The sequence below is a fragment of the Manacus vitellinus genome, unplaced genomic scaffold (genome assembly GCF_001715985.3).
Source record: "Manacus vitellinus isolate BGI_N305 unplaced genomic scaffold, ASM171598v3 scaffold_22_pilon, whole genome shotgun sequence".
NCBI lineage: Eukaryota > Metazoa > Chordata > Aves > Passeriformes > Pipridae > Manacus > Manacus vitellinus.
In genome coordinates this window covers 2387139-2415074 of record NW_021939632.1, presented here as the reverse complement: position 1 = coordinate 2415074, position 27936 = coordinate 2387139, and the positions used below count along the sequence as shown (strand labels likewise).

The 27936-nt window shown below is 40.3% G+C and overlaps 1 protein-coding gene across 1 annotated transcript; it reads right to left on the bottom strand.

Moving 5' to 3' along the window:
- Nucleotides 1-1106: 1106 nt before the first annotated feature.
- Nucleotides 1107-22188, bottom strand: CFAP221 (cilia and flagella associated protein 221). Its single transcript, XM_018072434.2, has 24 exons — nucleotides 22008-22188; nucleotides 21481-21581; nucleotides 20402-20488; nucleotides 20202-20297; nucleotides 19214-19314; nucleotides 16734-16837; nucleotides 15422-15581; nucleotides 14799-14916; nucleotides 14595-14706; nucleotides 14265-14373; nucleotides 13481-13568; nucleotides 12272-12361; nucleotides 11310-11405; nucleotides 10201-10291; nucleotides 8541-8668; nucleotides 8037-8117; nucleotides 6912-7019; nucleotides 6485-6769; nucleotides 4880-5038; nucleotides 4362-4456; nucleotides 3706-3795; nucleotides 3384-3503; nucleotides 2400-2429; nucleotides 1107-1803 (listed from the first exon to the last, which is right to left on the bottom strand). Exons 1-24 carry the CDS (start codon nucleotides 22144-22146, stop codon nucleotides 1680-1682), a joined length of 2712 nt encoding a protein of 903 aa, XP_017927923.1. The 5' UTR covers nucleotides 22147-22188; the 3' UTR covers nucleotides 1107-1679.
- Nucleotides 22189-27936: the final 5748 nt, after the last annotated feature.

Below are 27936 nucleotides of genomic sequence, written 5' to 3'. Positions count from 1 at the left end.
GCTGGATTGCCTCTGAGAGCTTATTACCTCCAGAAAAGCCAGCCTTTTATTATGAGATATCCTGGAGGATATAATGCACAGGGGTCTGTGCATTACCAAGAGCACCTTTGAATTCTAGGAACATTTTAGTGCAAGGCAATGCACTTCTCTACACACTGAAACCTGGCCCATAAAAGCACTAAGGCAGAGAAAGGAGGATCACTTCAATAGAAAGGAGGTTCATTTCTTTGAAGGCTGGTGTCTTCCACTGGAGAATGGAGGAGCATGAATAATTTCCATTGGGATGACCAGGAAACTGTTCTGGAAAAGGAAGGAAAGATAATACTGCTGTAACAAAAAGAGATTAACTTTGGTTGATCACCACTGTTTCTGAACACTTATTCCATCTTTACTAGACTAGATTAGACATTTAGCTCATAGATACCAGTTCCTAAGAATTACCTATGCTTCATTTACCTAAACTATGAATTGTGAACTGTTTTCACTGTAAAATGTGAGAATGTTTTTGTCATGGTCATGTTAAGAAACATGCTCAACTCTTAGCTCATCTCTTAAAAGATCAACTGCTTTCCTCAGGACCTACAGAAGAAAACACCACGTGTACAAGTTCAAGCAACTGTTTGTAGTCAGAGAAATCTGCAGATATCCAGACCTGCATTCTGAACAAATCCCTTGCCAATTAGACAGTTAGCAGAAACTTTCCAGCTTTTTATTTCTTCAAAGGGAGCAGAGATATCATGTAGCTAGTATAATACAGGCTATCCTGTTGCTTTTCCACCCTACTTTCCTATTTTCTATCTTCCTGGGCTTTTTACAGCTTGTCTACATTGATCACTCTCTTTTCCTAAAGGTTTTAAGTATGCCTGGAAAGGAGTATGGTTTCTAGGAATATAGTGTGTATTGCTGCAATTTCGATGCCTTTTAGTATAGAAGAATGTGCTTTTCAGCACAAATAGCCTGGAACACTCTTCAAAATGAGCAATCAATTCCTATGGTTAAAACCAATTTTGCCTGATGCCCAGCTTTCCCACAAAAAAGTAAGGAGACAGCTGCAAGGTGATATGCTGAGAAATCTCCTTTTCTTGGGAATACACCCTGAGCATTACAGGTTTCTCACAAGGCTATGCAATTCATTCATAATCCTTTTGCCAAGAGCTGTGCATTGAATGAAACCTCTGAACAGCTAATGAGATGTGCTTGGACATTGTCTTGGTGGACACTAATGGTGTTCAAGTATTCCCTTTCATTAAAAGTCTCGAGTATATGGTTTACAGTCAAGTCTGAGATGTAGCAACTTACCTGCAAAAATTCAAGGACAGGTCATAACTGAAAAAAACAAATTCAGAAGAATTTGGTCATGAGGTCTTTTCACATTTTATTTGAAAGTAGTGGGCTGTAAATTAATTACCAAAATTACATGGTAGTACTGAGGTTTTCTGGTCCTTCATACCAGAACAAAATGAACAGGTACGAGGCTGAGGTTTCTCACTGGAGTAATTATTGTGTTTGGTGTAATGGGCACAGTGAGAGACCTTGACAGAGGTGGCATTACTGGCAGTTCTCTTTGGCACAAGAAGTTGCTGACCTCACTGAATGAAAGTAAACGCAGCTGGGATTTAGAAGGCCTTGTACATTAACAGGATAAGCAGTGCCAAGCCACGGACTTCGGAAAATTATTCTTATCCCAGAACAAGGGTTTTATTAAGAGCTTTCAGTTTCATTGTCTCCACATGTTTTTGAATCCTTTCTCCAAGCTCATTGTTTTGGGGTTGAAAATGTCCATCCGGATAGTTGTGCAGGTCTCTGCAAGAAATTTAAAACATCATTTGTATTTATAATAACCAGGGAAACTACTTAGGAATGCTGAAAAATCCAAAGAAAGAGACACACAATTTCTTTTTTTTTAAATAATGAATGCAGAGGCAATTCCATTACTTATGCAGAACTGGAAAAGCAGTGAAACTGTGGAAAGAACACTCACTCCTGGTTTGGCCAGTTAGGAAAGTTAACCATCTGAGAGGTAAATACAAACTGAGTTTTACATTTTATCCATGAAGGAACACATGTGCCAGAACAAGAGCAGCCACATGAAAAACTGATTTGCCTTAAGGATAAAATGCTGAAACTGTGATAGAGGAGCAGCACATCCTCTGTCATCTAGTAAATAGCACCCCACCAATAATAACAAAGAACCTGCCAATGACAACATAAAGGATTGAGACTTCATTGTTTGCTAAGAAATTTTTGTTTCCCTCTTTACAGAGCCAAAATAATAGGGAAGATTTCAACAAGTAAATATTAATACCCAGAGTCATTTAATATAGAAAAGTATTTTCATTTTTGATGAAAACATCTAAAACTTCACAGAGAAAGAATCTTATGGTTATAAAACTACTTACCCAAGAGAAGCATCATCCAGCACTGTATTACTGTGGAAGAAAAAGGTCACTCTTTAGTTCCACAAGCTGTCCCAAATCCCCATGTTCTGACAAGCAGAGTGTCACAAAATGTAACGAACAGCACTGAGTTTGACACATCTACATTTTTACAGCAAATTATCTTCAATCAATGCTGTAGCAATCACAATACAGCAATCAGTGTTTTGTCAGAGACCTCACAACACACAGCTCTGGTTTTAAGTTTAATGGCTGCCAGTTACACGGGATTTCAATGTCAATCAAATTATTTCACTCTAAAATTAAAGGAGATATTCTTGATGGTTCTGAAAGTTTCTGAAGGTTATTATGCTCATCCTGACATCTAAGCCACATCATGACCATTTTAAAGAGGGGACAAGGGGACAACTGTTGGACAGAAAGATTAATTCACTTGCTCCAAGTCCCACAAGGTATTTGTGAAAACACAGGGTCAGAGCTCAGCACTTTCTCCTGCGTTGCTCTGCAATCACTTATCATACCCATACTACCTGCTGCAATGTGTGTTGGGGCAGTGTGAAGCTCTAACAGCACAGCAAATGTGACCTATGAGTAAAAAGCACCATGCCAGGGGCAAACTCTAAGGGTTCTTTCCTCTGCCAGCATTAATAAATATCTAACCAAAAGGGTCACTGAAAAGAAAAAGTCATTGGTCCAAGAATGCTGAATATCTCTGAGAAGGCAAGAAAACTGCCTCAAGTGTTAAATCATGTTGATATTACCAAACAAGAGACATGCAAGCCAATGTGTCACATTCACAGCTGCTTTCTGAAGTAAAATCCAGAGACTGCATTTGCAGTGCAAATTTTTTCAAAAGTACCAGATCTACATCCCACTTGTGATGGAGCCCCTAGAGCATATCAGTATGACTTTTTATGCAATTCTGAAGGGGATGCTTGACTTCAGATTCCTTCCTATTCCTCTCTCCTAATTTAAAATTATACCTACCTTTCTTCTTTTGCCGATTCATCTTCATCTTCTTCTGTGAGTGCCTGACCAATCTGTGGAAATTCAGCCCTCACCATCTCTGGAGTAAGAATCATTTCAAACTCAGCCTCATCTGTCTCACTAAAAATTAGTAAAGATGACAAACAATTGACCTTTATCCTTTTAAAAGTATTTTTTAGCCAACAAAACAAAGGTATGTTTTATGCAAGAGGGACTTTGTGCTTTTGCCTTTGAGGATCCCTCGAGACACATTTACACCCATCCACACAAGTGGTTAACACATAGTCAATCACAACATGTACAGAATAGAGGAGAAGCTTACTGATCAATCATGTTCTCCTTGTCTCTCTCGGGTAAGTCAGACAGCACTGGTGGTACATCTCTTGGAAGCATATCTAAACTGTAAGGATCCCTGTGATGGAAATGGTATTAGTTTAAGCTGCTAATGCTAATGGTATTAGTGCAGTTACTCTACACTAAACTTTTTATATTTTGAAGCTTCACAGTAGTTACGGTTACAATAAAGATGAGGTACTTTTAAATATTCCTGGAAAATTTGAGTACACCAGAAACTGCTGTGATACAAGGGAATGTGAGCCTGAGAGATATTGGTTACCACTGGGTAGAAGTGTCCATACAATAAAGGTTTTACTGTTCATACTCCTGCAGGACAGACAGAGTTTGTACCTCCTAGGGTCTGCTAGGACTGAGACAACAAGCTTCCAGGAGAGATGTCATTGAAAGCACAGACTGGAACTCTCCTTCCCAGGCTAGGCATTTCCCCTAATGATATTTTTCTTAACCCACCCTCCAAGGAGTTCAGTAGGAGTTTTTCCTGTTGGTTTTGGATTTCTGAGCAGCAATTTATTACACCCATAGGCCCATTTTCATCGGTGGGACTAGTAACTGGTCAATATACTTATAGGCAACAGAAACTAGTGCAGGGTAGAGGCACTGTATATTCAAATTCTTTCTTACCTAGGTGCTGTATTTGTCAATGTGGGAACGTTAGAAAAAGTGGAATACACCAGTGGTGAGAATTTCCTCCATTCCATTACTCCAGAAATCACTTCCTGAAATGACAAGTGCTACAGTAATCAGACCTTTAGTACATAATGCAGTGGGGAGAGAGGTTTGCAGGGCAGAGCGTCTCACTTCTTGGCTGAGAATTGAATCTGGAGAGCTAAATATTTCAAAGATCCTCCCATCATTGTTAGTACATTGTGAAAGTACAATAGACAGTAAAAAAGACAGAAGGAGCAAAGAAACACTTTGGGATAAATAAGAGACATGGATAAAGCCTAACAAGAGTTATTAGAACTAGTTATTCTGACCCATGTCATATTCATGACCATATTTAAGTGCATGCATAATTTCTATTTGAAAATATCTTCTATTTAGGATGACTTCATCTTCCTTTTTGATTCCTTAGAGCAAGTTCTCGGCAAGAACATACCCAAGCCAGATACTCATACAGTAAACCCAAAAGGCCATACCTTGTGATGCAGAAATTTCTTTTGTGTGATCGGAATACTGGATCCTTTGGGGCATTCCTTGGTAAAGGTGTATTTTGGATGAGGACAAAGATGATATTCAATATTTGATTCACAATAGGGCAATGGAAGTAAAAATGGAACTAATCCTGGAGCAGGGTTCTAAAAACAATGAAGAGATTATTTTAATAAATTGTTCTGAGCACCATAAAGAATGAAATTCATGAAAATTCATTTCTTAAAATTAGTGTCCCCAGATTCACAGCCTTCTCTCATTGTGACTGTTTGTTTGGTGTGATCCTTCATTTCCTATCCCTTCCCCTCATCCTATAATCTGTCTGGTTCATTCATTCTCTGTGCTGTCTAAAATACAGCAATTTAGCTGTTGTCTCGAAGCTTGGGAGAAAAAGCTATTGCCTAATTATTCTAAAATCCATTGCTGCTTCTCTGAACAGTACAGAATCCAAAAAGGGAAAGTGGACTCACTGTGGAAGCTAGTGAGCATTTTGCCATCAATTTCCCTGCACTAGCATCTGTCTCTGGATAAAGCCTAATGCTGGGTAGTGTGGAATCAGGCTGTGCCTGGCTCTTATGACATGACAGAGGGATGAAAGAGATGCAGAGAAGATCTCATCAGAAAGTTCACTGGAGTCCTGGCTGCAGGCAGTGAGGGCAAGTCTATACATACATGTTATGCCAAGATCACCAGACCAGCACAGTGGGCTCTGGGCCATTGCAACTAAGAAATGCTCAGAGACAGAGCCGCCCAAGCCAGGCACAGTGCCACGCTGGCTGGGAGATCTGCCTGCACCCACACACTGCACTGCACTGAGCTCTACAGCTGCCTCTGCCTGCTCAGAGACACCTCAGACACCTGCAGGCTGAGCTGCACTGTGTGGGAAACTGCAGCTGGAGCCAAGTAGCACAATCTACACAACAAGTAAGTAACAGAAAGTCCTCCCACGCACAGCATGTGATGGGGATTTTTTGAATCTCTGTGCCTAATAATTTGGAAATGTGCTTTGGGATGCTCTGAGAATTATTAGAAACTATAAGGCAGCAGGATGCATTGTGAGCAGATTTTGACTTCACTATTCTGTTTCCCCAAGGATCAGGCAGAACTGCAGGCCCCCAGCTGAACAGCAGGAAAAGACTGTCCTACCTATCTGGGCAAGAGCAGGAGGTTATAGAAGGACTGAGATGCCAAGATCATGCCTTTTCCTCTGGCATCCAAATGGGGAAACAAGTGGAGAAGAAGGAAGGGGCTCCATGGTGTTCCAGGGAGTTCTGTGATCACTCAACATTTGTGGAGTGTCAGACTGGAAGGGTCTCCAGTTCTCTGCTTTCACTGGCAATTTTGCCTTATCATCCCTTCCCTAAACTGGTCAAAACCCATCCTAAAGTGAAAAGTTCCCTCTCTCACTGAGATGAGCTCTGTGACTCCTATCTACCAGAGCTTGCATCACAAAGGATTACTCTCACTCTGTATAGTTTTATATACCAATCTGAGTAAGAAAATTGCCTATCAGTTCCACATGAGGCTGTTGATGAAACAAATACACTTTCCTTCCTTTCCTAGGTTCTTTGTGGAAGTCAACATCTACTTACAAAAATGCGAAGTGGGTTGCTCTCTGCAGGGTAGACTAAAGCTCGGGGAGGAACCAGTTTTAAGAGGCTGATATCTCTTTCTGCTACTTTTTCTGGGGATGGTTTGTAAAAATCCTCTCCTGGGGGTGGTTTGTAAAAATCCTTTCCTGGGGATGGTTTGTAAAAATCCTCTCCTGGGGATGGTTTGTAAAAATCCTCTCCTGGGGGTGGTTTGTGAAAGTCTGTCCTCTGGAAGACCAGGTCAAGCTGCCCCTCAGCAGAAGGAGCTACTTGAATCAATTCATCCTTGAAAAACACAGACATCAAAGGTTTTCAGAATGTAGTAAGCTTTTCAGTATAAAATGCTGAGACAAAATTAATCAAATTATTGTAGAACTGTAGGGTTGGAGTGACTTCAGCAAAGTGTGAATTTGAGGTGATTTGTTACCTGGGCTCCCTGCCTCAGTGGCCGGGAAAGTTCTCGAGGTTTGTAACTTGTGGCTGCATAGTGTGTACAGAAAGGTTGATACTTCATAATGTTGGAATGCTGAGGAACCTAAGTGCAAAGAAAAAAGATGTGCTGCAGGAGATGACAATAATCACTATTGGTTAACTCACAGATGGAACAGAACATTCCGGCTTTATCACGGACACATCACACCTCTGTGGTAAAGGATACTTGGATCGCCATTCTGGAACATGGTATATGATCAAAACTTTGAGAAGGCATAATTCATCAGGACAAACTGAATAAGGGTATAAGAGAATATTTTCATTCTTGCTTTTCTGTGAAAGATAATGGATTTAAGAGTTTCTTGATCAAATATTCTGCACTTAATGGGATGCAAAAGGCTGTGTGAGTAATGGGTGTAACACTGACAGATGAAGCAATGTGCAGTAAGGGGAAAAGATGCTACAAGAAAGTTTCCAGACTTGTCACATCACCTGAATAAAAAGAAAGTGTACTTTGACCCAAAATCTGCATGGATTTGAACCTAAGGAATTATATTTATTTGATGGGATGCAGAATTTGATCTTTTGCTATTCAAAAATTGGAGAGAAATGGGTTTAGAATTCAGGAGAAAAAAGTTTCTATACTCATAAAATTGAAAAAAAATTAAATATTTCAAGAAGGAGATGTTTGTATTTCCTATGAAGGAACTAAGCATGCAGAACTGGATGCCAGTTAAACAGAAGACTTCCATTACTTTCTAAAAGGAAGGACATTTTTATTGTGTCACTTTTATAAAACTCCAGAACAAAAGAAAAAACTGTGTGGTGTGCAGGGCTCACAGCATCCTCATTCACAGAAGGACTTTGATGTTTGAGATACAATAGTTTCAGCTGAGGTGACTCATCTCTCTGTCTGGAGAGAGGGGACTATTCTGACTATGAGCTTGTTACTTGTGGAAACAGGTGAGATGTTTTTAATACAAGCATGCTAATCACACAGCCGTACGAAGGCAGCATTTTTACTGGGCTGCACAGAGGCCATTGAATCAGGCAGAAAACTTCTAACTGGACTGGTGGAAGAGAGAAATACAATACAGTTGAGGGAGCTGTGCTAACTCACCTTCAAGTCATAGTAAGGAAGAATATGTCTGACTCTCACATCCACAGATCCAACAGGAACTAGGCCAAGAGCATCAGGTGCCTGAAAGAAAACAGTATTTAAAAACCAGGAATATTGTGGGCATTTTGTTTTGCACTGGCAGCAATCCATCAGCACAGCTAACTGAAAACATATGGAAATAGTTATGCAAACATTTATTTTATACAGTTTGATATTTCTGCTGTTCTTTCTTGGACTTTGGGATTTCAGTTATTTTTTTCTTTATTTTCTTCTGCAAAATCGTGGATGTTAATTAACTCTGAACATTAATGTATTGCTAAGAATTATAGAATGTAAAGATTTTTTTTTTACTGTTTTCAGCAGTACCCTTAATAAATACCAAGTCCTGAATTAATCTGTGAGAACCAGTCATGGTGTGAAATTTTAATAAAGGCAGTACCAGGCCAATATCTTCAACAAAATCCTATCTTGAGTGTTGACCAACATTTTACTTACTATACCCACCAAATCATCATTTTGTTCATGGGAACTGCAAAAGGGGAATTCAAAAGGCAATATAAGATCTTCAGATATGCTGGAAGAAAGGCCCTTACATTCTTCACTCTTCTTTGATTTGCTGAAACTCCTGGTTTCTGTCATTAATGGAAAACAAATATTAAAGTTTCATAATTTATCTTAATACACAGTTTCAAAAATAGAATCAAGCCACAAAATGTATTTAACATCTTCCTAAAACAGGATGTGTCTAGTAATTTTAATATTAAAAAGTAAAGTAATACTTCCTAAAGGCTTTAAATGTCACATCTACAAGATATGAAGCATGATACCTTGACTAGCAGACAGATCTAATTTACCCTTTCCTGAGAGGACATTACAGCCCAGTCGTTCCAGGTTGGTTCTCTATCTCCTTCTGCTCAGCAAGGGATAAGTCAGAGGTCTCTCTTACACTAAATGCCATTACATCTATTTGCAGCATCCCTGCAACTCCTGCATACTGGGAATTAAATGTGCCTATTTGCAAAAGCAGGAAAAGGCCCGATGTGGAAAGATGTGTCTCAGCAGTTGTCAAATTGTGTGTGGGAGTGGGACATAAGAGACAAAAATTCTTTTCTGTCCCCCATATACCCAACTATGACTGCCATCCAAGGCCAGTTTCCTTCTATGACTGTTAAGCAACAAGTGAGTTTTCCAGGCCAGCATTTGTAATTCAGTATAAAGAAAAGTGATTGATTAAAAGCACTTACATGAGAAAGAGATGAGGAAAAAATTGAACCCAGTACTGGCCACGTATCTCATGGTTCCTACTGCGTCATGTTGCCTGAGTTCAGACATCCTGCCTTCATCACATTCTGGAGTCTTTCCCCCTTCTATCCCACATGCAGTAAGTTCTTTTTATCCTGTCTCTGACTCTTGGGCTCTGCCTGATCTGTTCATCTGCTTATTTCTCATATACTTCTGTTTGCCCTTCCATTCTTCCTCGGGCTATATGTAGAAGGGTTTGGGATAGAAAGGACCTCTCAAGATCACCTAGTCCAACCCTCCTGCGAGGGGCCAGCACATCTATCACTAGATCAGGTTGTCTGAAGCCTCATCCTGACCTTGAACACTTCCATTGATGGAGAATTCACAGCTTCTGCCCTGTTATTAAGTAGATAAGGTGCCTAAGAAGAGTTAATCACATTTTTTAAATCTAGGAAATAATATGTATGAAAAATAGATGTGTTTTGACTACAGCTGTTTCTACCTTTTAGCAGGGTTGTTGCAATAAGACAAGGGATAATGGTTTGGAGCTAAAAGAAGGTAGTTTCAGACTAGATATAAGGAAGACATTTTTCTGCAATAAGGGTGATAATACACTGGCACAGGTTGCCCAAAGAGGTGGTGGAAACATTAAAGGTCAGGTTGGACGGGGCTCTGAGCAACCTGATCTGGTTGAAGATGTCCTTGCTCATTGCAGGTGGATTGAACTAGATGACCTTTAAAGGTCCCTTCCAATCCAAATCACTTTATGAGTCTACCTTGTCACACTTCTCTTTTCCTCTGGAAGACTCCTTTGTAAAGACTCTGTCTGTATGTTTATATGTAATGAACCTGGCACACTGCAGCACAACCTGAATTATCACAGTCCACAGTCAAAATATCAAACTGTTCTTCTAATCCTTACCAGACACAGACCCTTCCTCCTGACCTCTGGCCTCGCTGGTCAGTCCACGGAACAGATGCAATAAACGATTCAGCCGAGTCTGAATCGAAATCTGAGAGAATGATTTTCAAATTTAATATTAAGTTGAAGACTGAGATTTACAGCTAGAGGAATATATTTTGTGTGTTAAAACTGTATTTATTCTACAGAGCTCACTCAGATATCTCTACTTTAGAATATAGTTTTCTGTTCAGGAGGGAGAAAATGGGAAAGAGAGATGTAGAATGGATCTCAACTCTACAATGACATCACACAACAAATACAGTTAAAACCTTAATTTAGCCTTACAGGTTAATCAGACTGGTTTTTTGGCTAGGTCCTAATCCTTCAGCTTGTTTATTGGCATACACAGATTTAACAATGAGTGAACAGCCAGTTGATCAGGGCCATATTTGTATTTGTGGCTCTGAGAACAAGGAGAGTAAGTAGCAACCTGCACTGTGTAATTTGCCCATATATCACAGGATAACAATGAAGAGCTCTAGGTTTTAATACCAGAAGGGGCCATTTACAGCAAATTATCTTACAGGAAAGAGCATTTCATTTCAAGACCTCAATATTCTGAATAGATTGGAGAATATCCAAACTGGACACTAGGAGAGCAGGACATTTCCATCTTGCTTGCTACATTGAGATTTACTGGAGAAACAGCAGTGGAGATGCAAGTTAATATTTAAACCCAATGTCTCCTTACTGAGTGAGTGTTCCAGACCCCCCAGTGGCTCTACACTGAACTCACTCCAGCTTATTGATGTCTTTCTTGTACCAGGTGCCCAAAACTGGGTACAGTGTTCTATATGCATTTTGAAATTTTCTCTTTTTTGTGCAGAAGTACTTTTTACTTAAAAAAAAATTCATCTGCATTCATTTAGTCTCAATTGCAATATGAAGCACCAGCTGAATACAAAACTTACTCCATATCTTTATTTCTTGTTGAGGTAGGGCCATATTTATCAAACTATCAAATCCCTAGCTAGCTGTGAACACTCCTTATGTGTCTGTTTGCATGTTCTTTTGTGCTATTTCCAAGGCATCATGCCACCACACCGCATTCTGTTTGGTCACTTTACCTTGTATGCTGCTTGTTGGAATTTCCTTAACATCCTCTTTCTGTTGTCCCAGGGGTCATTACGGAGCAAGTCAAATGTGGGTTGGACACTTGGATGCTGCATGGTATTTTTCTTTTAAAGGAAACAGAAAAGAAAAAGGACAACTCCTTTTACAACTGGATAAGGGAGAAATTTCCTTCAGCTCAAGCCATTCCTTGGCCTGCATCCATATGTTATTCCTAAATACTGAACTTAAATCAAGTGAAAGCATTTGCAGTACTGGCATTTAACCAGAAGCCTTCACTAAGGGGTTTAGTGGGAAGTAATCACCAAAAACTTGCAGATGTGGTATAGGGAATGCAGAGGTAACGTTGCATGGTCTGCATCCACACAAATGGCAGACACATACTATGATTTAAGTGCACTACATGGGCAGTTGGACAGCAGAGAGAATGGACAGGGTCTCTACCAAATATAGACTTCATCTTGCACAGATGTGAAGCTGGAGTAGCTGTAAGGAATCACACCAGGGGCCCAGCAAAACCAGTATCCCTTCTGCAATAATGGCTGATAGCACATACTAAAGAAGGGTGAAAGATGCCACAGAGAAGGAGCAAAAAAATCTAAGTACCAGAAAGGTTCCTGTCAATCTGACCTGCAGGTAAAAGTTGCAAATCTTATGATTTAAGCTTAACCTTACAATCAGGCAAGAGAAAGCTTCTCCGGAGAGAAACAAGCAATATAAATCTCAGGTTAGGCCTGCAGATTTCCTCTTGACTCTCATATTAGATCAGAACATCAGAACATGAGCTGTGCAAGTAGCATGATGCTTGCCCTACCTAAAAGTAAAATGGGAAATAAGGCACTGACACAGAAATAGGAACATTAGGAGGAAAAGTATTCAATGTCAAACATCTATGGCTGTTTGGTAGCTTAGTAGGTGATAATAACATATAGCAGGCTATAATAATGTATGTACAAACCTGGCCAACATGCTGGGTAACACGTTTGAAGGAAACTTCTACTTCATTCCTTTGAAATTCCTGTTCTATGATAGGGTCTCCTCTTTGGATCTAATTTGTCACCAGGAAGAACAATCACATTAGCACAAACCATCCAGCGAATTCTTTCCTCCCTTACAATTAGTGAAACTCACTTGCAATGAAACGTTCTGGAGGTGCATTAACAAAACATAGACTTAATTCCCTTTTAGAGAGTGATTATTGCAACCCTCGAGCAAGTCACACAAAGTAAAATAATGTCTTTTCTAGTCTGAGTTTCAATCAGATCTCTGTCCTAGTGAAACATGGTTTACATTGCATAGCCAGAATCAGCAGGTAAGGAAATAAATGCTTCTAAACAAAGTTAATATACATCAATTCAGTGATATAACAATCTCACAATTTAGATTTTTTTTTTTACTCACTTCCTCCTTTTTACTATTAAATAAAATGTTTGAATTAATTAATTGTGCCTAATTCATTGTATAAATCAAGCCTTTATCCTGTCTGTAAATAATTTTACTCCTGCAAGCAGTTCCTTGGAAGTCAGTGAGATGTCAGAAGCTACTTGAATATCCAGGAGGCAGGATAAGAGGGACAAGCCCCACCTGTCTCTGAGGGCTGTGCCACATGGAAAAATATTTCCTGCCACCAAGTATTGCTTATTGTTGTTGTCACCTCTGTGGAAGATGACCTGCAGTCTGGAGTGAGTGGAAGAAACCAAAGAGAGAGATGGTGAAGGTGCAGAACAACTGTATGAATTATCTCCCCGTGGCTCTGCGTGAGAGTACTGACTGCATCTCTCTCTTTGACTGTGAGTCATTCAGGACATCAGCTCTTCAGAGAGCTACAAATAAACAGAAGTTTGGATGCAGCCACAGTGCTGACAGGATTGTGATGGAATGTGCCACTGTGATGTGACTGGGTGCAAATCTGCTAGGTTGGCCAAAGATCTAGTTACCTTTCCATGAATAGCTTACTCTTCTCTCTGTCTACCTCCAAGATAAAACCACGTCAGAAACAGGCACAATAAAGATATAAGTGCAGTAACAAGCACAGCTAGTACAGCTTTGCATTGATGTATGACGAAAAACTGAAGATGTAGAGAGCTTGCTACAATTCACTAGTGCACTGCATAATCTGAAAGTATAACTTTGGTTTTAAATTTACAAAAAAACATCAAAGACTAACCTTGTATTGCTCTTCTTCCCTTTGTCGTCTTTCAATAATCTCTTTTTTAAATTCCTCAGAGACTGGATCTTCTCCCTTATGAACCTGCCTGCATTAATAGTGGAGGCAAGAAATTTTTTTACTTAATGCATAGTTTGCTTTGTTTAAAGGCTAACAGACTCACTCTCCTCTTCCTAAGGTGCCTAGGTGTCCATGACATTCCGTGTAAGAGCAGATCTGCTTACACATCCAGCTATGTTTTGCTTTACACCATTTGATGTATTTAGGATTACAGAATCAATAAGCCTGGAAAAGACTTTTAAGATCACTGAGTCAGGCCATTAAACTAACACTGCCAGGTCCTCCACTAAACCATGTCTACATCTATCAGCACCACATCGACATGTTTTTGAACACTTCCAAGTGTAATTCTTTTCACTCCACTATTCATTTTAGTCTTGATTTATTGACAACCATGACAAAATCTTCCTTTGCCCTTAAGGGCACAAGATGAGATGCCTGAGAAAAAGGTTGGGTGAACAAGGTTTTCAGCAGGTTTCTTTCTGAATGGAACCATAACACAATCAAAGACCTCATTGGATACTACTACTGTGGATTACTACTGAGACTGCTCTTAGGCAGAAGAGAAAAAAATTAAATGAAACAACAGTAACTTAGTTGTAAAACAAGCCTTCTTGGGACAAAAAATGGCAGTATTATGCACTAGTGGATACTGCATACATCATTCACAGAGGCCTTAGTTAAGTAAATCCCAGTCTTGATAATGTGGTTAACTAACACTTACCACTTTAGATGATTTGCTTCCTCTTCCTCAACATTTTGTTTGACTTTTAATTGAAATACAGCTTCCTTCATCTGTCTGGTTTTTACCCCTTCTCTGCCTTGGGAAAGGGCTGCAGGAATATCAAAAAGTCATATCACACCTCAAACTAGATTGGATTTTTAATTGTGAAATCTATCCATCATGGTAACTGAACCCACTAATACACAAAGCTAAGGTGAGATTTCTCACAGAAACTACTGTCACATCCCGTCAGCAATTCTGAAGCAAAGCTCCTCATCAGAAAACTACAAATAATGCTAAGACCAAGTTTATGCTGCTTAATTACTTTACCTTCTTTTAAGTCCTTAATCTTCAATTTGCCTGGTTCCTGCATCAAAACAGTAGCTACAGCATACGGATTTGACAAGTCTGTGGGGAATCTGAGGTTCTGGTATTCAATTTCCTGTGAGATATAAATTAATAGGAAGAAATAGAAACATGAAAGATTTCCAGCCCAGAAAAGTACTTGTAATTATTGTCTTTTCACACCTTTACCTTTTGAATAGGCTTCGATCGTGGTTGGCTGACTTGGTCTCTTCTCCACACCATGAATTTTCCTGCAGACCCAGCTTTTTTTGCTGGATGACTTTGTTGTTTGTCAAAATGTTCTTTTCTAGATGTCAAAAGAACAGATATTGCTCTCACAGGTACTCTGGAAACAGCATATAGGTCTAGTACATGCATTTACACCCCCTTTAGGTATAGAAAGAAACTGGAAATTTCTCTCCCAAATAATGACCGGAACCAAACTTTTTAATGTTCAGTGTTCACAAAAAAATTAAGTATAGCCCAAAAGGCCTCATTGCTCACAACTCCCTGCATTTGCAAGGCCTCAACAATAAAAATAATAAAGAGGAGGAACAACAGAAGCTAAGGATGCTCAATACTTCTTTAAGAACACGTAACTTCTTGTTATATTTGTTTTGGTAGTTCCACTTCTGAGTAAATGATGTAGCAGAGCAGGTATATGTATTAGCAGTCAAATTACATTAGTGCAATTTAAGTCTCCAAAGATACAAATGCTTAAAACTATTACAGCAAAATGATATGACATCCTATTACATAGGTATTTTCTGGAACTGGGCAAAGGAACTCAAAGATCAGTCAGCCACACATACATGAGACCCAGATGTGGTGTTGATGTTCCTGTGAATACACACACGTAGGGTTTCGAGCGAAACTCTGAAATCCGTAACTGCATTGCCATTTGTGCTGTTCCATACTCAAATGGGGAATATTTCACAGTTACTTTCACTTTTTCATTGCCTGGAATGATTCCTGTGATGAGAGGAGAAAACCAGTAAGAGTCCATATAACATGAGCCCAGTTACATATGCTGAAATTGATTCTGGGCTATCTTTTTTTTAAACAATTTAATCTGTGAGTGGTTGGCAGTAGGCATGGAAAATATTTCAGGTCTCAGTGTCTTTCAAGAACTATGTCCATTGCCAGATAATAGAAGATATTTTGCAATAGCAGAAAGATTTGACAGGCGGGCTGTAATGTTTCATACTGCTGTGAAAACGATTGTCTGTTTACATGTGGACATTCTTCACTTGCATCTGCTAGTGTTGTCTTCATCACTTTCTGCTTTCACGAGCAAAGCCTTGTAAACATATTCCTCTGTGCTCTTCCAAGTGGGGAGACTCACCTGGATTTGATGCATCACCTATCTCTACTTGACCCTATTTCCTTACTACCTTTTGCATTATTTTCTCAACCACTTTAACCACTATTCATACCCCTAAACATTCAGTGCAATCCCACGATACAGAGACTCCTCAACATTTCTGCAACAAGGACCTTATTCTGCTCATCAGAAAGACTAATTTCTCATCCCTTTCAAGTGATCATTGCCTGTCTTTCTGCAACCTGTAAACCCCAGTTAGTTTCATTGGGTTGGGTTTGGGTTTTTCCTGTATGTGTATACAATTTGCTAAAGAATTTCATCCTTGAAGGTGAACTCTGTTGGTAGTGTTAGGTTTACCTTAAAGGTCTTTTCCAACCTAAATGATTATCTGATTCTCTGATTGCTGATCTCTGAGCTCAGTGGCTTGAGAAGGAGCTGAAATGTTTTTGTACTTTTCAGATGGCCTTCAGTACCTCCTAGTTTCAGGTTACCAAAATTTCTGACTTAAGTTTTACTGGGTTGATATTTTTTTCTGGGATACTCTTCTGGGAAGACAAAGGCCAGATGGACTGTTTGGAACATCCCATATTTTGTCAGAGGTCTGTAGCTGGGCATTACCAAAAGAAATCTACCAGCCACTGATGGCTCTTTGCCATGAAGCTGCATATGAGTGGCTGCATTTACCTGGAAAAACCCTGAGACAAAGTTTTTTTCTGTACAGCACTGAATACATTGTCACAAGCAACTGCACTTAATAAATACAGATTTAGCATTTAGAATTTCAAAGAAATTCAGTCTACCAAATGTTGGCTGGACAGTGAAGGCTCTGTGAGGCTGAATAATATCAATGTGGAATTCAAAATCTATTGGACAGCTGCACTGCAACGGGATAACATACTCCTTACTGAAAAGAGAGAAAAGAAGAATGAGATTAATGAAACTACAATTACAAGCTGGGAAATAATATTATACACAACATGCACTAAATTATCTGTGTTCAGAGGAGTGGGTTACTTATTAATGTGAAAATTATAATTCCTCACTGTTCCAAAATAGCAAAATATTTCAAATCTTTCATTTCCTGAGGAAACAAAAGCTAAATCTTGATCTGAAAACTGAACATTTTACATCTTGACTTACTTTCTCCTACCCATACAGAATCTGATTACAGAAAATTTTAAAAACCTACTTTTTGGAATTTATTTCTGTGTATCCTCAAATTCTTACAAACTCTAGTATCTAGCAAGTACAAACAATCCAGACTGGAGCAACAATGAGCACAGAACCACAAATCAACCTTTTCCCATGGCCCTCCCTGTGAAAGATGATGAGAAAAGACTGTGCAGTCCTCAAAAGTGTTGAAAACTCCAATACATGACTGGGCTTTAACCACTGTAGAAATAATGATGCTGTGGCCTGATTTTCATAAAAGCCCTTTATGTCTCATGCAAGTTGTATGAAGAGTATTAGCACAAATCTTTTCAAGCTGCTTTGTCTTTGTATGCATGTATTTTCACAGATCAAACTGAAACACAAAAACATTGGTGTAACACCATCCCTCATCCTGCAAATCAAGATCAATTTACCCAGGCTTACTCCTGCTTTTTATTAACTGCCTGACTGAAATCCTATCCTGTTGATTAGCAAAGAATGCATGTTATACACAATGTTCTTTTGGAAAGCACATTTTGAAATGCCTAAGGAAATAAGCAATGATAGCAAAGCCCTTTTTTCTCTGCCTTAATATGACCTGTTCATGAAGAAGTTGTAACAGCAGACGGGGCAGGCAATTTGTTTCAGTGTATAGTGGAGCTTGAACAGTAACCAAAGTGCCTTAAAACCAAGACAGTTATGCCACCTGTTGCCTGATGGACCTTCTGTACCTAAGGAGAATAATGGGTGATAGAATATAGATTTTATTCTACAGTTATGGAATTAATAGGCAGTTTTTCCATTGACCTCACCGGCTATGGATTGAGCCCAGAGACCCTTGGGTTCTGTACAGTACCAAGTACCTCAGAGAGTTTTCATTTTTAGGGAAGTTTTTAATAGCTTAATGATGAAAAATACTGGTAGAAAATTCAGGTTTGAAACTATGAGTTTTCTTTTCAAGAACTCTTCCGAATTCCCTCAGGATTATCTCTGAGCATGCATCCCTGCTGTGTTAAAAAAAAAAAATCCCATTATTTAAAATTATATTTTATACTCTTTCTAATATCTTCTCTATATTCTGGGAATATGAAAATTCCGTATATTTCAGCACTAAAATGGAGTAAATAATCAGAATCACATCATGTCTAAAGGCATCCAAAAAGTCGGGAGTTGTGTTCAGTCCTGTGAGAAAGCTGTAACAACTCTTGATGGATTCACTAGAGTTTAACAGATTAAAAGGGATTAAAAAAACCCAAAAGACACAAATATTCGTTTGCAATGCTGGACTCAGTGGGCAGAATTTTCCTTCTATGTGCCTTGCCAATTCATATTTCAGTAGAATCCATGAGATACTTTCAACTCACAGGCTACAAAACCTAGCTAAGACCTTCAGTTCCTATAATTCACTCAAATCTTTACACTAACAACCATGAATACAACTAATATAACCAATATCCTGCAGAACTAAATCCTAATTAACAGGATCTGCCTTCTCCTTTTCCCCTTCCCAGTTCCTATCAACAGCTACTACCAATTACTTAGTGAGAACAGTCAGTGTAACATCCATGCAACAGGCAAAGTGAGATGAAGGCTATGCCATTCAGAGCTTCACATCAGATCACTCTAAATATTTTTAAAAATAAGAAGCAAATCTAATGACTGATCAGTGTCTGGACTAAGGTAAGCTATTTGCTAGCACTTAACACCTACCACACATTCATTTCCAGAACTTACACCAACCAAACCTTCATTCCCAGAACCCTTTATCTTGAAAGGAAGATCCATTCACTTACGACCTAATAATGCTAAAAAGACACAGCACTTGGGAGTGTAAAGATTACAAACAGCAGCCATACTGCCTCACCATATAATGAATGAGGTGAGTCACCACTGCTTTAGATTAAATGAAAATCTGGTTCCATCTTTACATGCTAACTTCGCACAGCATTTACTTTACTGAGAATGTGCACCTGAAACAGTTCATGTACAGGATTATTTTGAAGTCCAGATGGCAGATTACTTCCTTAAAACTTCTAAGACATTAAGTTGTACAAATAGAGGAAAATGAGATTTTTCTGGGTTTGGGCATGCCTCATGAAATGTGGACAAATGTCTGTCCTTAACTCACCTCTGACCAATTGATACATCAGACAGATTTATGAACGTTGGAAATTCTACAACATTCATAGCAGGATAAGCATGCATGGGAACAACCAAGTTATCATCTCCCTGCAAGCAAACAAACAAACAAACGGATGCAAATATTTATGTCTTACAATGAATAAATCATAGAACCATAGAACGTTAAGGGTTGAAAGGACCTTAAAGATCATTTAGTCCCAACCTCCTGCCATGGCCAGGGACACCCCTCACTAGACCAGGTTGCTCAAGGCCTTATCCAACCTGGCCTTGAACACTGCCAGGGTTGGGGCATCCACAACTTCTCTGGGCAATCCATGCCAGGGCCCCACCATCCTCGAAGTAATGAACTTCTCCCTAATATCTAACCTGAATTTGTCCTCTTTCAGTTTGTACCCATTACTCCTTGTCCTACCACCACAGTTCCTGATGAACAGTCCCCCTCCAGCTCCCCTCAAGGCCCCCTTCAGATACTGGAAGGTTGCTATGAGGTCTCCATGGAACCTTTTTTTCTCCTGGTTGAACAGTACTAAGTTTCTCAGCTTGTTATGGAAATAAAAAGTTTCTCTAGCTTGTTATGGAAATAAGAAGTTTCTCTAGTAGTTGGCCAGTAAGTGGGCATAAAAGATCTTCAAGATTATCACTGTGTTTCTCCTTAGTATACATTTGTTTTCATATTTTATGCAACTCTCCTGAGCTCCTCTGAGCCTGCTCAGCTAAGACATTACATCAGTGTGGCACAAAAACTGGTCTACTGGCAAAGAATAGCAGAATAAGTAATATAATCTTAGCCACAGCTCTGGGATGTTTACAGAGGAAAATTTTAGATGCTTAAAACTAAATACTCCAATCAAGACTTACTGGGAATAAATCCATGTGACTCTAGAATATTAACTATACCTTTGTCATTGTCATTGTGTCCAAATAGTTGTTTCATTCCATCACAACTTTAACTATATTCTGTGATAAATCCTCACCTTGCAGTGAATCCGGATGCAGTCATAGTAATACCGCCACTCATCAGGACAAAAATCAACTGTCACCACATATGACAAACCAGGGACAAGCCGGTGCTAGAAATGGACCAAAACAAGATAAAAGGCATGTAAAAGCTGCTTATATGACACAAAACCGGTGCTGCATGCAAAGGGCAGTGTGAAAGCTTTCTGACACTTACTGCTTTGCTGTATTTGATCTGAAAATACATTGTCTGGGGTGGTATTATGTGAAGGTTTATTGCATTGGCAGAAATATTTGTCAGCTTCTGTAGAACAAAAGAAAAACAAAACCACAAAGCACTTTAAATATAAGAGGTCAATTGAGAACTGTACTTTTTGTAAAACTCTCCATAGCAAAGAAGTAATAATTTTTATTTTAATAGAAATAATTCTGAATATGTTCTGAATTTAAAAGAAAATTATGCAAACCTTACATCCTGCATTTTTATTCTTTGGAAACAAGTCACAATTCTTAACCAAGGAACAACAGTCTTGCTAAAAGAAATGCTACTGTTGAATTGAATTCTGATCATGTTTTGCTTATGGGCAAGAGGAACAAAAAATGAAGCAATCTACTGACCATTTTTAGAGAAGTCTGAAACAACAGGAATCATGTAATACTCCATGTTTTTGTTTTGGATTACAAAGTAGCAAACCTTTGGATAGTGACAGTTTAGCCTGTAAAACCTCCTGCATCTTGTTTATTTTCATTATATCTGGAGAACCCGGTCCCCCATAACTACCCAACCTCTGCCTCAACACATTTACCATATAAATAAAGAAGGTAGAAGAGGGAAAACAGAGAGAAGAAATACCCAAACCATTCCCAAGGAAAGGTAATCAAACCTATGCACCGAGTTTCCTTCCTCAGAATAAATTGTTCTTGGCAGAAGGCCAAAGGTACTTTCAAAACTTTCCCAACAGTGAACGTGCTTGCAGATGCAGTGACAGGCCAAGGGCATTTTGAAAACAAGCTTCTTATGGAGTTGAAACATGAATCTCTTCATTCATGATGTGCAAGTCACATATCACTTACACTGCTTGCAGACACGGGAAACAGAAATTAAAACAGAGTGTAAAGGAGGGTGCTGCACACGGCGTGGCTGGTACTCGTCTGTTTTGTTACCACAGGGCCACACATTCTAAATGCTGCTTTTTAGAGCACTCCACAGAGCAAAGGCCTCATGACCACAAGCAGTCAGCTCAGATTCTGCTGTCCTTTTATGAGACCCAAGAGGGTCCCTGCTCTGACACTTACCAGTGTCTGTTGGTGATGTTTTCCAACTTCATACCCTCCATAGTGTAGCACAGCAGGCTCAGCCCGTACAACCTTGCTCCTCTGAAATGCTGAATAAATCTCTGTAGATCATAAAACAGGGAGAAAAGGAGACCAGGTGAAATACACATGATGATTTCTACTTATATGGATTAAGTCTATTTATGCTATACCCAATATATTACAGAGAAAAAAATGAGACAGATTATTTCTCCTGTTAAGTAGGCATGAATTTTTAAAAACCCCAGCAGAGCCATGATCTTGACACCAGTTTACCTCTTGGCATCATGGTTTCAACAAGCCATCCCAAAACTTCAGGGTCAGCCAGAATCAGTACAGTTACTATTTCTTCCCTGACTACCTCTCCTATAGTGTGGGTTCACTAGAAGCTGCAACTTAAGCGACAGGATGGGAGTTTTGCCTGTGAGTTGCAAAAAAAAAATAACAGCCAAGTGCCTCTTCTTAGGATTGCTCCAAGGTTGGGAAACAGTCAGAGAGCAGAAACTTACTTGATTCCAGCAGGTGATTGGGGACAGCAGGTCTTTTTTTAGGTTCCTCCACGAGGCTGCCCAAAAGGACACTTGGTATTTTCCTGAAGGTCTTCCTAGCAACAGTGATGTCTGTGGAGGCTGACTGAACTTCATCCATGTCAGGGCAGAAACAGGGTCTCAGTGGCACTAAAAATCCTCAGTGTCTGGGGTCAAATGAAGACAACATAATAATCACAATGTCTTCCCTTGCACTGGTAACATCTGCTGCCTGAAACTGCCTAAAAACATTTAGGAGAGGAGTTACTTTTTTTCCCTGCTAAAGAGGATTACTCTGTGTGTGCCAAGTATGAGGACAGAGAGATTCCATGAAACCACGCTCTCACTGCAAGGCCTAGCACTTCGAGCATGTTCATCTGTTCTAAGGCTTACTGGGGACATTTTCCTTTCAGGTCTATGTAAAACATCTCTCTCTCCCTCCATGTCCCCCAACACAGACAAGGAGACGAGGTACTTCTGATAATTCCACTATCCGAACCGATTTCTGCCAAGATGTTCTTCCAATCTCTCCTGGGTGTTTGGGTTGTTAACTTGCAGATTAAATTTAAATTTTTAAATATTAATATGAGGGATAAGAAAACTGGCATTTGAATCTTCTGTTTGGATAGCATCATCTGGGTTATTTGTTTAGTGAAGATAACTGTAAACCCAGAAAGCCGTGGGTGTTACAGATCCTGTGTTAAGTATGCAGTTATCAGAACATAAACTTCTCTAACAGCAAGTGCAAACATGATATAATAAAGACACCAGACACAATCCATCCACCAGAATTTATCTTTGTAAATATAGCACACAGCCCTTGGCTCTGTATGAACTGGAGAACTGTGTGGAGAAAAAGAGTAGATACTTTTGGAAGAAGTACTGAATTCAAAAGCCATGCTGGGTTTTTCAGCCCTCAAGCAGGCAGCACTCAACAGTTCCAAAGCTAAATCATTAGTCCACCTCCCCCATTACATTTTATGGTCTCATCTCTGGTATTTGTCTGGTTTTCTAGTCTGCTTTAGATCTTCCAGGCACAAGTTGAGAGTCGCTTCAAGCTCATAAAGTGCTGGTTTGATTTATGGGTTTTGCAGTATTAAATAATAAATAAGCAAGAAGCTTAAAATAACGTGCTACTGGCACCCTGGCCTCGATAATATTTTCCACTCAATAGCTTCAAGCACTTATTTTCCACTTGCAACAGAAAATGTGTAAGAGGAGCTGCACTGTTGTGCATAACAGTAAATTTCTTCTGAGGTAGTGAGACCAACCAAACTTGGACAAAAGCCTGCTAAAAAAAATTCTTTCCATTTGTGTTGTTCAATTTTAATATATACACCTGCCACCCTCCTTCTCTTGGTCAGTATTCCCCATCGGGAATGCAGGGTTTGGAAAGGTGCTGGCAGACATATTCTCAAAGGATTCCTGGCGTAATTTACAGAGATGCTGCCATCGTGGCTCACCAACTTCAACAACGCACTAAATGTTCTTCAAAGGGTTAAGAGAGGACAAAGCCTTAAGGTCCTGGAATGTCTCACAGACCGATGTTCTTCAATTTTCCAGGATTGCTGCATCTACCCTTAACGAGACTTTTGTGTGTTTGTATGAAACCACCAACAGAAATGTGAAACCATGGGGATCCATGGCTAAACTCACCCCAGACACCCTCAGACCGGGATATCGCCCTCCTCCTGACAGTTCTTGGGCTTTCTAATCCCTTTCGTGTCTCGGAGCTGCCCGCACACCTCACCTCACCGAGGGACGCGGTGTCACTCCATTACAACCGCGTGAGGCTCGCAGAAGCATCGCTGTACACACAGCCCGTCCTGTACACACAGCCCGTCCTGCACACACAGCCCGTCCTGTACACACAGCACGTCCTGTACACACAGCCCGTCCTGTACACACAGCCCCTCGGTCCCTGGCCCGGGGGAGCCCCGGCTCAGCCCGCTCGTCCCCCACAGCCCCCCGGCAGCCCCGGCTCAGCCCCCCCGGCTCTGCACACACGCCCCACTCGCAACGGGCGGCGCGCTGGGGCCGCGGCACGCCGGCGCTGTCCCCCAGCTGCAGTTTCAGCCGCCCCGTGATGGCGAAAGGACAAAAAGCTGAGGAAAACAAACTTTTTTCTTTCTTTTTTTTTTTTCTTTTAAACCTCTTTCACTCCGCCCCTCCTTCCCCCCCGGCCCCCCTTTTGTGTTCTCACTTTCGGTATTAAAGGGCCATGCCTTGAAAAATAATCCTGACAAACCTTTTTTAATGTGATGTTTTTCATACCACATATGAATTACTTTACTTTTGCCTGTGTGGGCACAGGGAAAGAAAAGTTTTCTTCCTTATTTTTTTTTTTGCCTTCAGACAGCTGATCGATGAGACTGAGAAATGCTGAATTAATGCTGAATGTTGCTATTTTGCTGTTTTGCTTACGATACCTTGGCATCCCTTCTAATTGTCCCATACCCATATACTGTCTAAACTCCCAGTATAATGGAGGAGCCAAAGAGAAAGACTCATACAATCACAGAATGGTTTGGATTGGAAGGGACCTTAAAGATCATCTTGTTCCTGCCCCCCACCATGGGCAGGGACACCTTCCACCAGACCAAGTTCCTCCAAGCCCCTACCAACCCGGCCTTGAACAGTTCTAGGGACGGGGCATCCACAGCTTCTCTGGGCAATCTCTGCCAGCCCCTCACTGGCTTCTGCACTGATATATCCTGCATTAGGCAACATAAAAAATAAATTCAAGACTACTGGCTGCCCCATCTCCTCCAGCCATTGAGTGTTTTACATTTTTCTTGGGTATGAATGTGCATTTGGAACAAACAATATTCATGGCCCTGATGCTTTTCTCATGATGTCTTAAATATAGGCTTAGTACAGAAAGGCAGAAATATTTCCAGAATGTTTTTTTTCCTTATATATTCTGAAAATAAAATTATTCACTTTCAGTTTTTTAACATAGAGGTAAAATGTGACCAAAAGTAGTGCAATATTCAATTTAAATAGAAAAGGAAGAAAAACTTCAGATCATAAAATTCAGCTCCCAGATCATAGTTCCCATACTCAGTAGGATGTAATTGCTGTTAATTAGGAAAAATGACACCTACACCCTTGGCAAGGCTGGGGAGAGATGCTCAAGGATGACAGAATTAAAGCTGCGTTTGGGAGAAAATTCAGGATCAGTGTTGACACTGCCTTTGTGTGAAGTCCAGCAGCTCACTGTTTCACTGTTTCACAGCATGCTTTCTGTTGGAACTCATCCTCACCTCACCTCTGTATGTGCCCCAGAGTGCTACAGCACTCTCAAGGCATGTAAGTCCTCAGAGAGGTACCTAAAGCACCTTCTGCCTGCCAAACCTCCTTTCCTGTGTGCACTCACCTCTTCCTCGCAGCTCCATGTGTGCAGCTATCTGCCTTGGGCAGAGCTTTGGCCATTTGGGGATTTGGCCATCAGGGGAAGAAAGCAAGCTAGTGCTTTTCCAAACTATCCATTCACTTCAGCTGAGTAAACAGATTAAGGAAGTTTATTCTCCACAAGCTGGAAGGATAGTTGGAATTCTCTCTTCCAGAATGCATCTGCTAGAGAGCCCTCACAGAGGTCTGCTGCCCGAGAATCAGCTTCTGGGGTCAAGGGGAGATGTCTCTGCAAAACGCTACGGGCTTTTTGTGTGGCACAGGTTGGCACTGAAAATAGAATTGCCAGCTCCAGAACTTAAACGTATGGTTTCCCACACTGAACTTCTTTAGTTCTGTGGATTTGATGGAGGTTTCTTCCTGTTTGCAAGAAAAAGGCCGTGGGAACACAGTACAGCAAATGGCATGTGAATAAATTTCTCCTCCCACAGGAACACAATTTGCATGTACATCTGTCTGTTTGGACAGTGATCTTGAGTGTAAACCAAAATTCATCTCTGCTTTCACATCAGAGGATCTGAATATGATGCACCTCTGGAAAAGCACTCTGTAAGGTTTCCTGAGAGGTAGCAAATGTGTGGGAAAAGTAGGTGAAAAGAGGAGGTTATCAGTCAACAAACCTGCATATTTCCTTGGGAAGGCTGGTATAATTAAAGATTGTGAACCAGGATTTAAATAGGTGATTCTCACCTCAATTTTATCTCTATATTCCAAATGTCAGATGAAAAATGTATGGCCTGATAATCAAGCTGTAATAGAGGCATTGCAAGCAATTTAATTATTTAGCAAAGGAAGGATAAAAAATAGTTATTTGACTGAAGCACTAATGGAATTTTTAAGTTTTAATAAATAAATATTTACAATCAAAGTTGGTTAGTGTTTGATAAGTAAACAATCCTACAATCAGAGTAGTACAAAGCTAAGTAATTTATTTATTCCTAAAGTTAAAATTAAAAGTCCTTCAATATTGCATGAATAAATTCTGATGTTTCTTTTCTGGTTTACATAAGAGACTTGAAAGAAATTCCAGCTGTGACAAATTTAAATTGGATATACTGAGTAGGTATAAATGCACACAGACGAGTGCAATGCTTCATTGTTTAACTAAACAAACACCTCATTTTGGGATATGTGAATTCTTGGTAATAATTCTTTGTGGTCTGCTGCTGTTCTCAGGTTTCCCACCCCTCACTGTGTGTCCAGCATTGCCATCTGCTGCAAGTCAAGCAGTGGCTTGCATAGGTGAGAATTTTCCAGGTTTTATTTTGCATCCAGCTTCTTTCAAATGCTCAGCCTGCACATGAATATAATGAGAGGGTCACAAAACATTGGTGTTTGAATCCAAAATCATGTCTCCAAACTCCTGGGCATCCACTGCCTATTTCAGAAAATGCCCCGCATTCCATAGTACATTCAGGAGCAAAGCTCCCTCGATTACACAAACACAGGCAAGACTGCTGGCTTTGAAGGGAAGCTGTTACAATATGAATGGAATAATAAAATATTCCTTCAGCCAAAGGAAGAAAAAGAAGGACTTGGCACCCCATTGAGACGATACAGCACTGCCAGTGTGGTTTCTTCAGACAACTGTAATGACATTGTCTGGCTGCCTCTCAGACCTCCTTTTAACAGTTTGTTTAACCCTTTGACCAATTTCAACCAAACTCTGTGGGAAAGCAGAGCTCCTCAAGAAATGAAAGTCAGTACAAGTTTAGTGTGGACAGGGGCAAGGAAGATGAAAGCATTTGCCCTCTTGGAGGGAAGGGATTATGTGTGAGTGTGGGAGCTGGGCAGGTCAGAGGTAGCCTTGGGTTAGAACAAATGCTGCCACTTGCCTGATTCCTGCTCTGGGGGTGTGGGGAGAGATGAGGATGGTGTGTGCAATGGGGAGCGTTGCAACTCAACATTCCTTGGGAGCACATATAGACATGAACTGGAGTTACCGGGGTCAGAGTGGGCATAGAAAGGGCAGCACTTGCTAGGAACCCCAAACTCCTTCATTGTGCTGCTCAGTGGATGTCTTTCTTAATCCAATGGCTGGATTTTCAGTGCACAGGTAAAGAGCCATATGTTTCACGGTCACGGTCATTGACTGTACTGGTAGATCTGGAGCACATCTGCATTCTGGGCAGCCCTTCATCAAGTTTGACCTGTCTGGGGCAATGGGCGGTGGTAAAAGATGTTTTGAGACAAGGTGAGGACTGCTGTGCTTTGAGAAAGTGCACTGGTACACAGTGAAAACTTTGGCTCCTTTTTGAAGCCACATTCCATATTGTGCTACAAGTGAACTTGGCAAGCAAGGGTTTGGAGCACCTACTTTGGCAGCTGAGAACTCACACAGCTCTCAGCATACAGCCTATTCACATTAGTTTTGCCACAGAAGCAAAACCTGGAAAACAAAGAGTGCTCTGCTGCCAGGGGATAGGACTGCTGAGGAGCTGTCTTTGGGGAACCCAGGATGACTGGACTCTACATCCCAACAACAAGGTGCCTGAGG

What these genes read in the sequence shown, in the direction of transcription:
- CFAP221 (XM_018072434.2), bottom strand. Translation starts at nt 22,146, where the DNA reads ATGGATGAAGTTCAGTCAGCCTCCACAGACATCACTGTTGCTAGGAAG. An exon ending in GCATCCGGATTCACTGCAAG is followed by an intron (nt 19,315 to 20,201) that starts GTGAGGATTTAT and finishes GTTTGCTTGCAG; the next exon opens with GGAGATGATAACTTGGTTGT. An exon ending in GGGAAGAAGAGCAATACAAG is followed by an intron (nt 12,362 to 13,480) that starts GTTAGTCTTTGA and finishes GTGACAAATTAG; the next exon opens with ATCCAAAGAGGAGACCCTAT.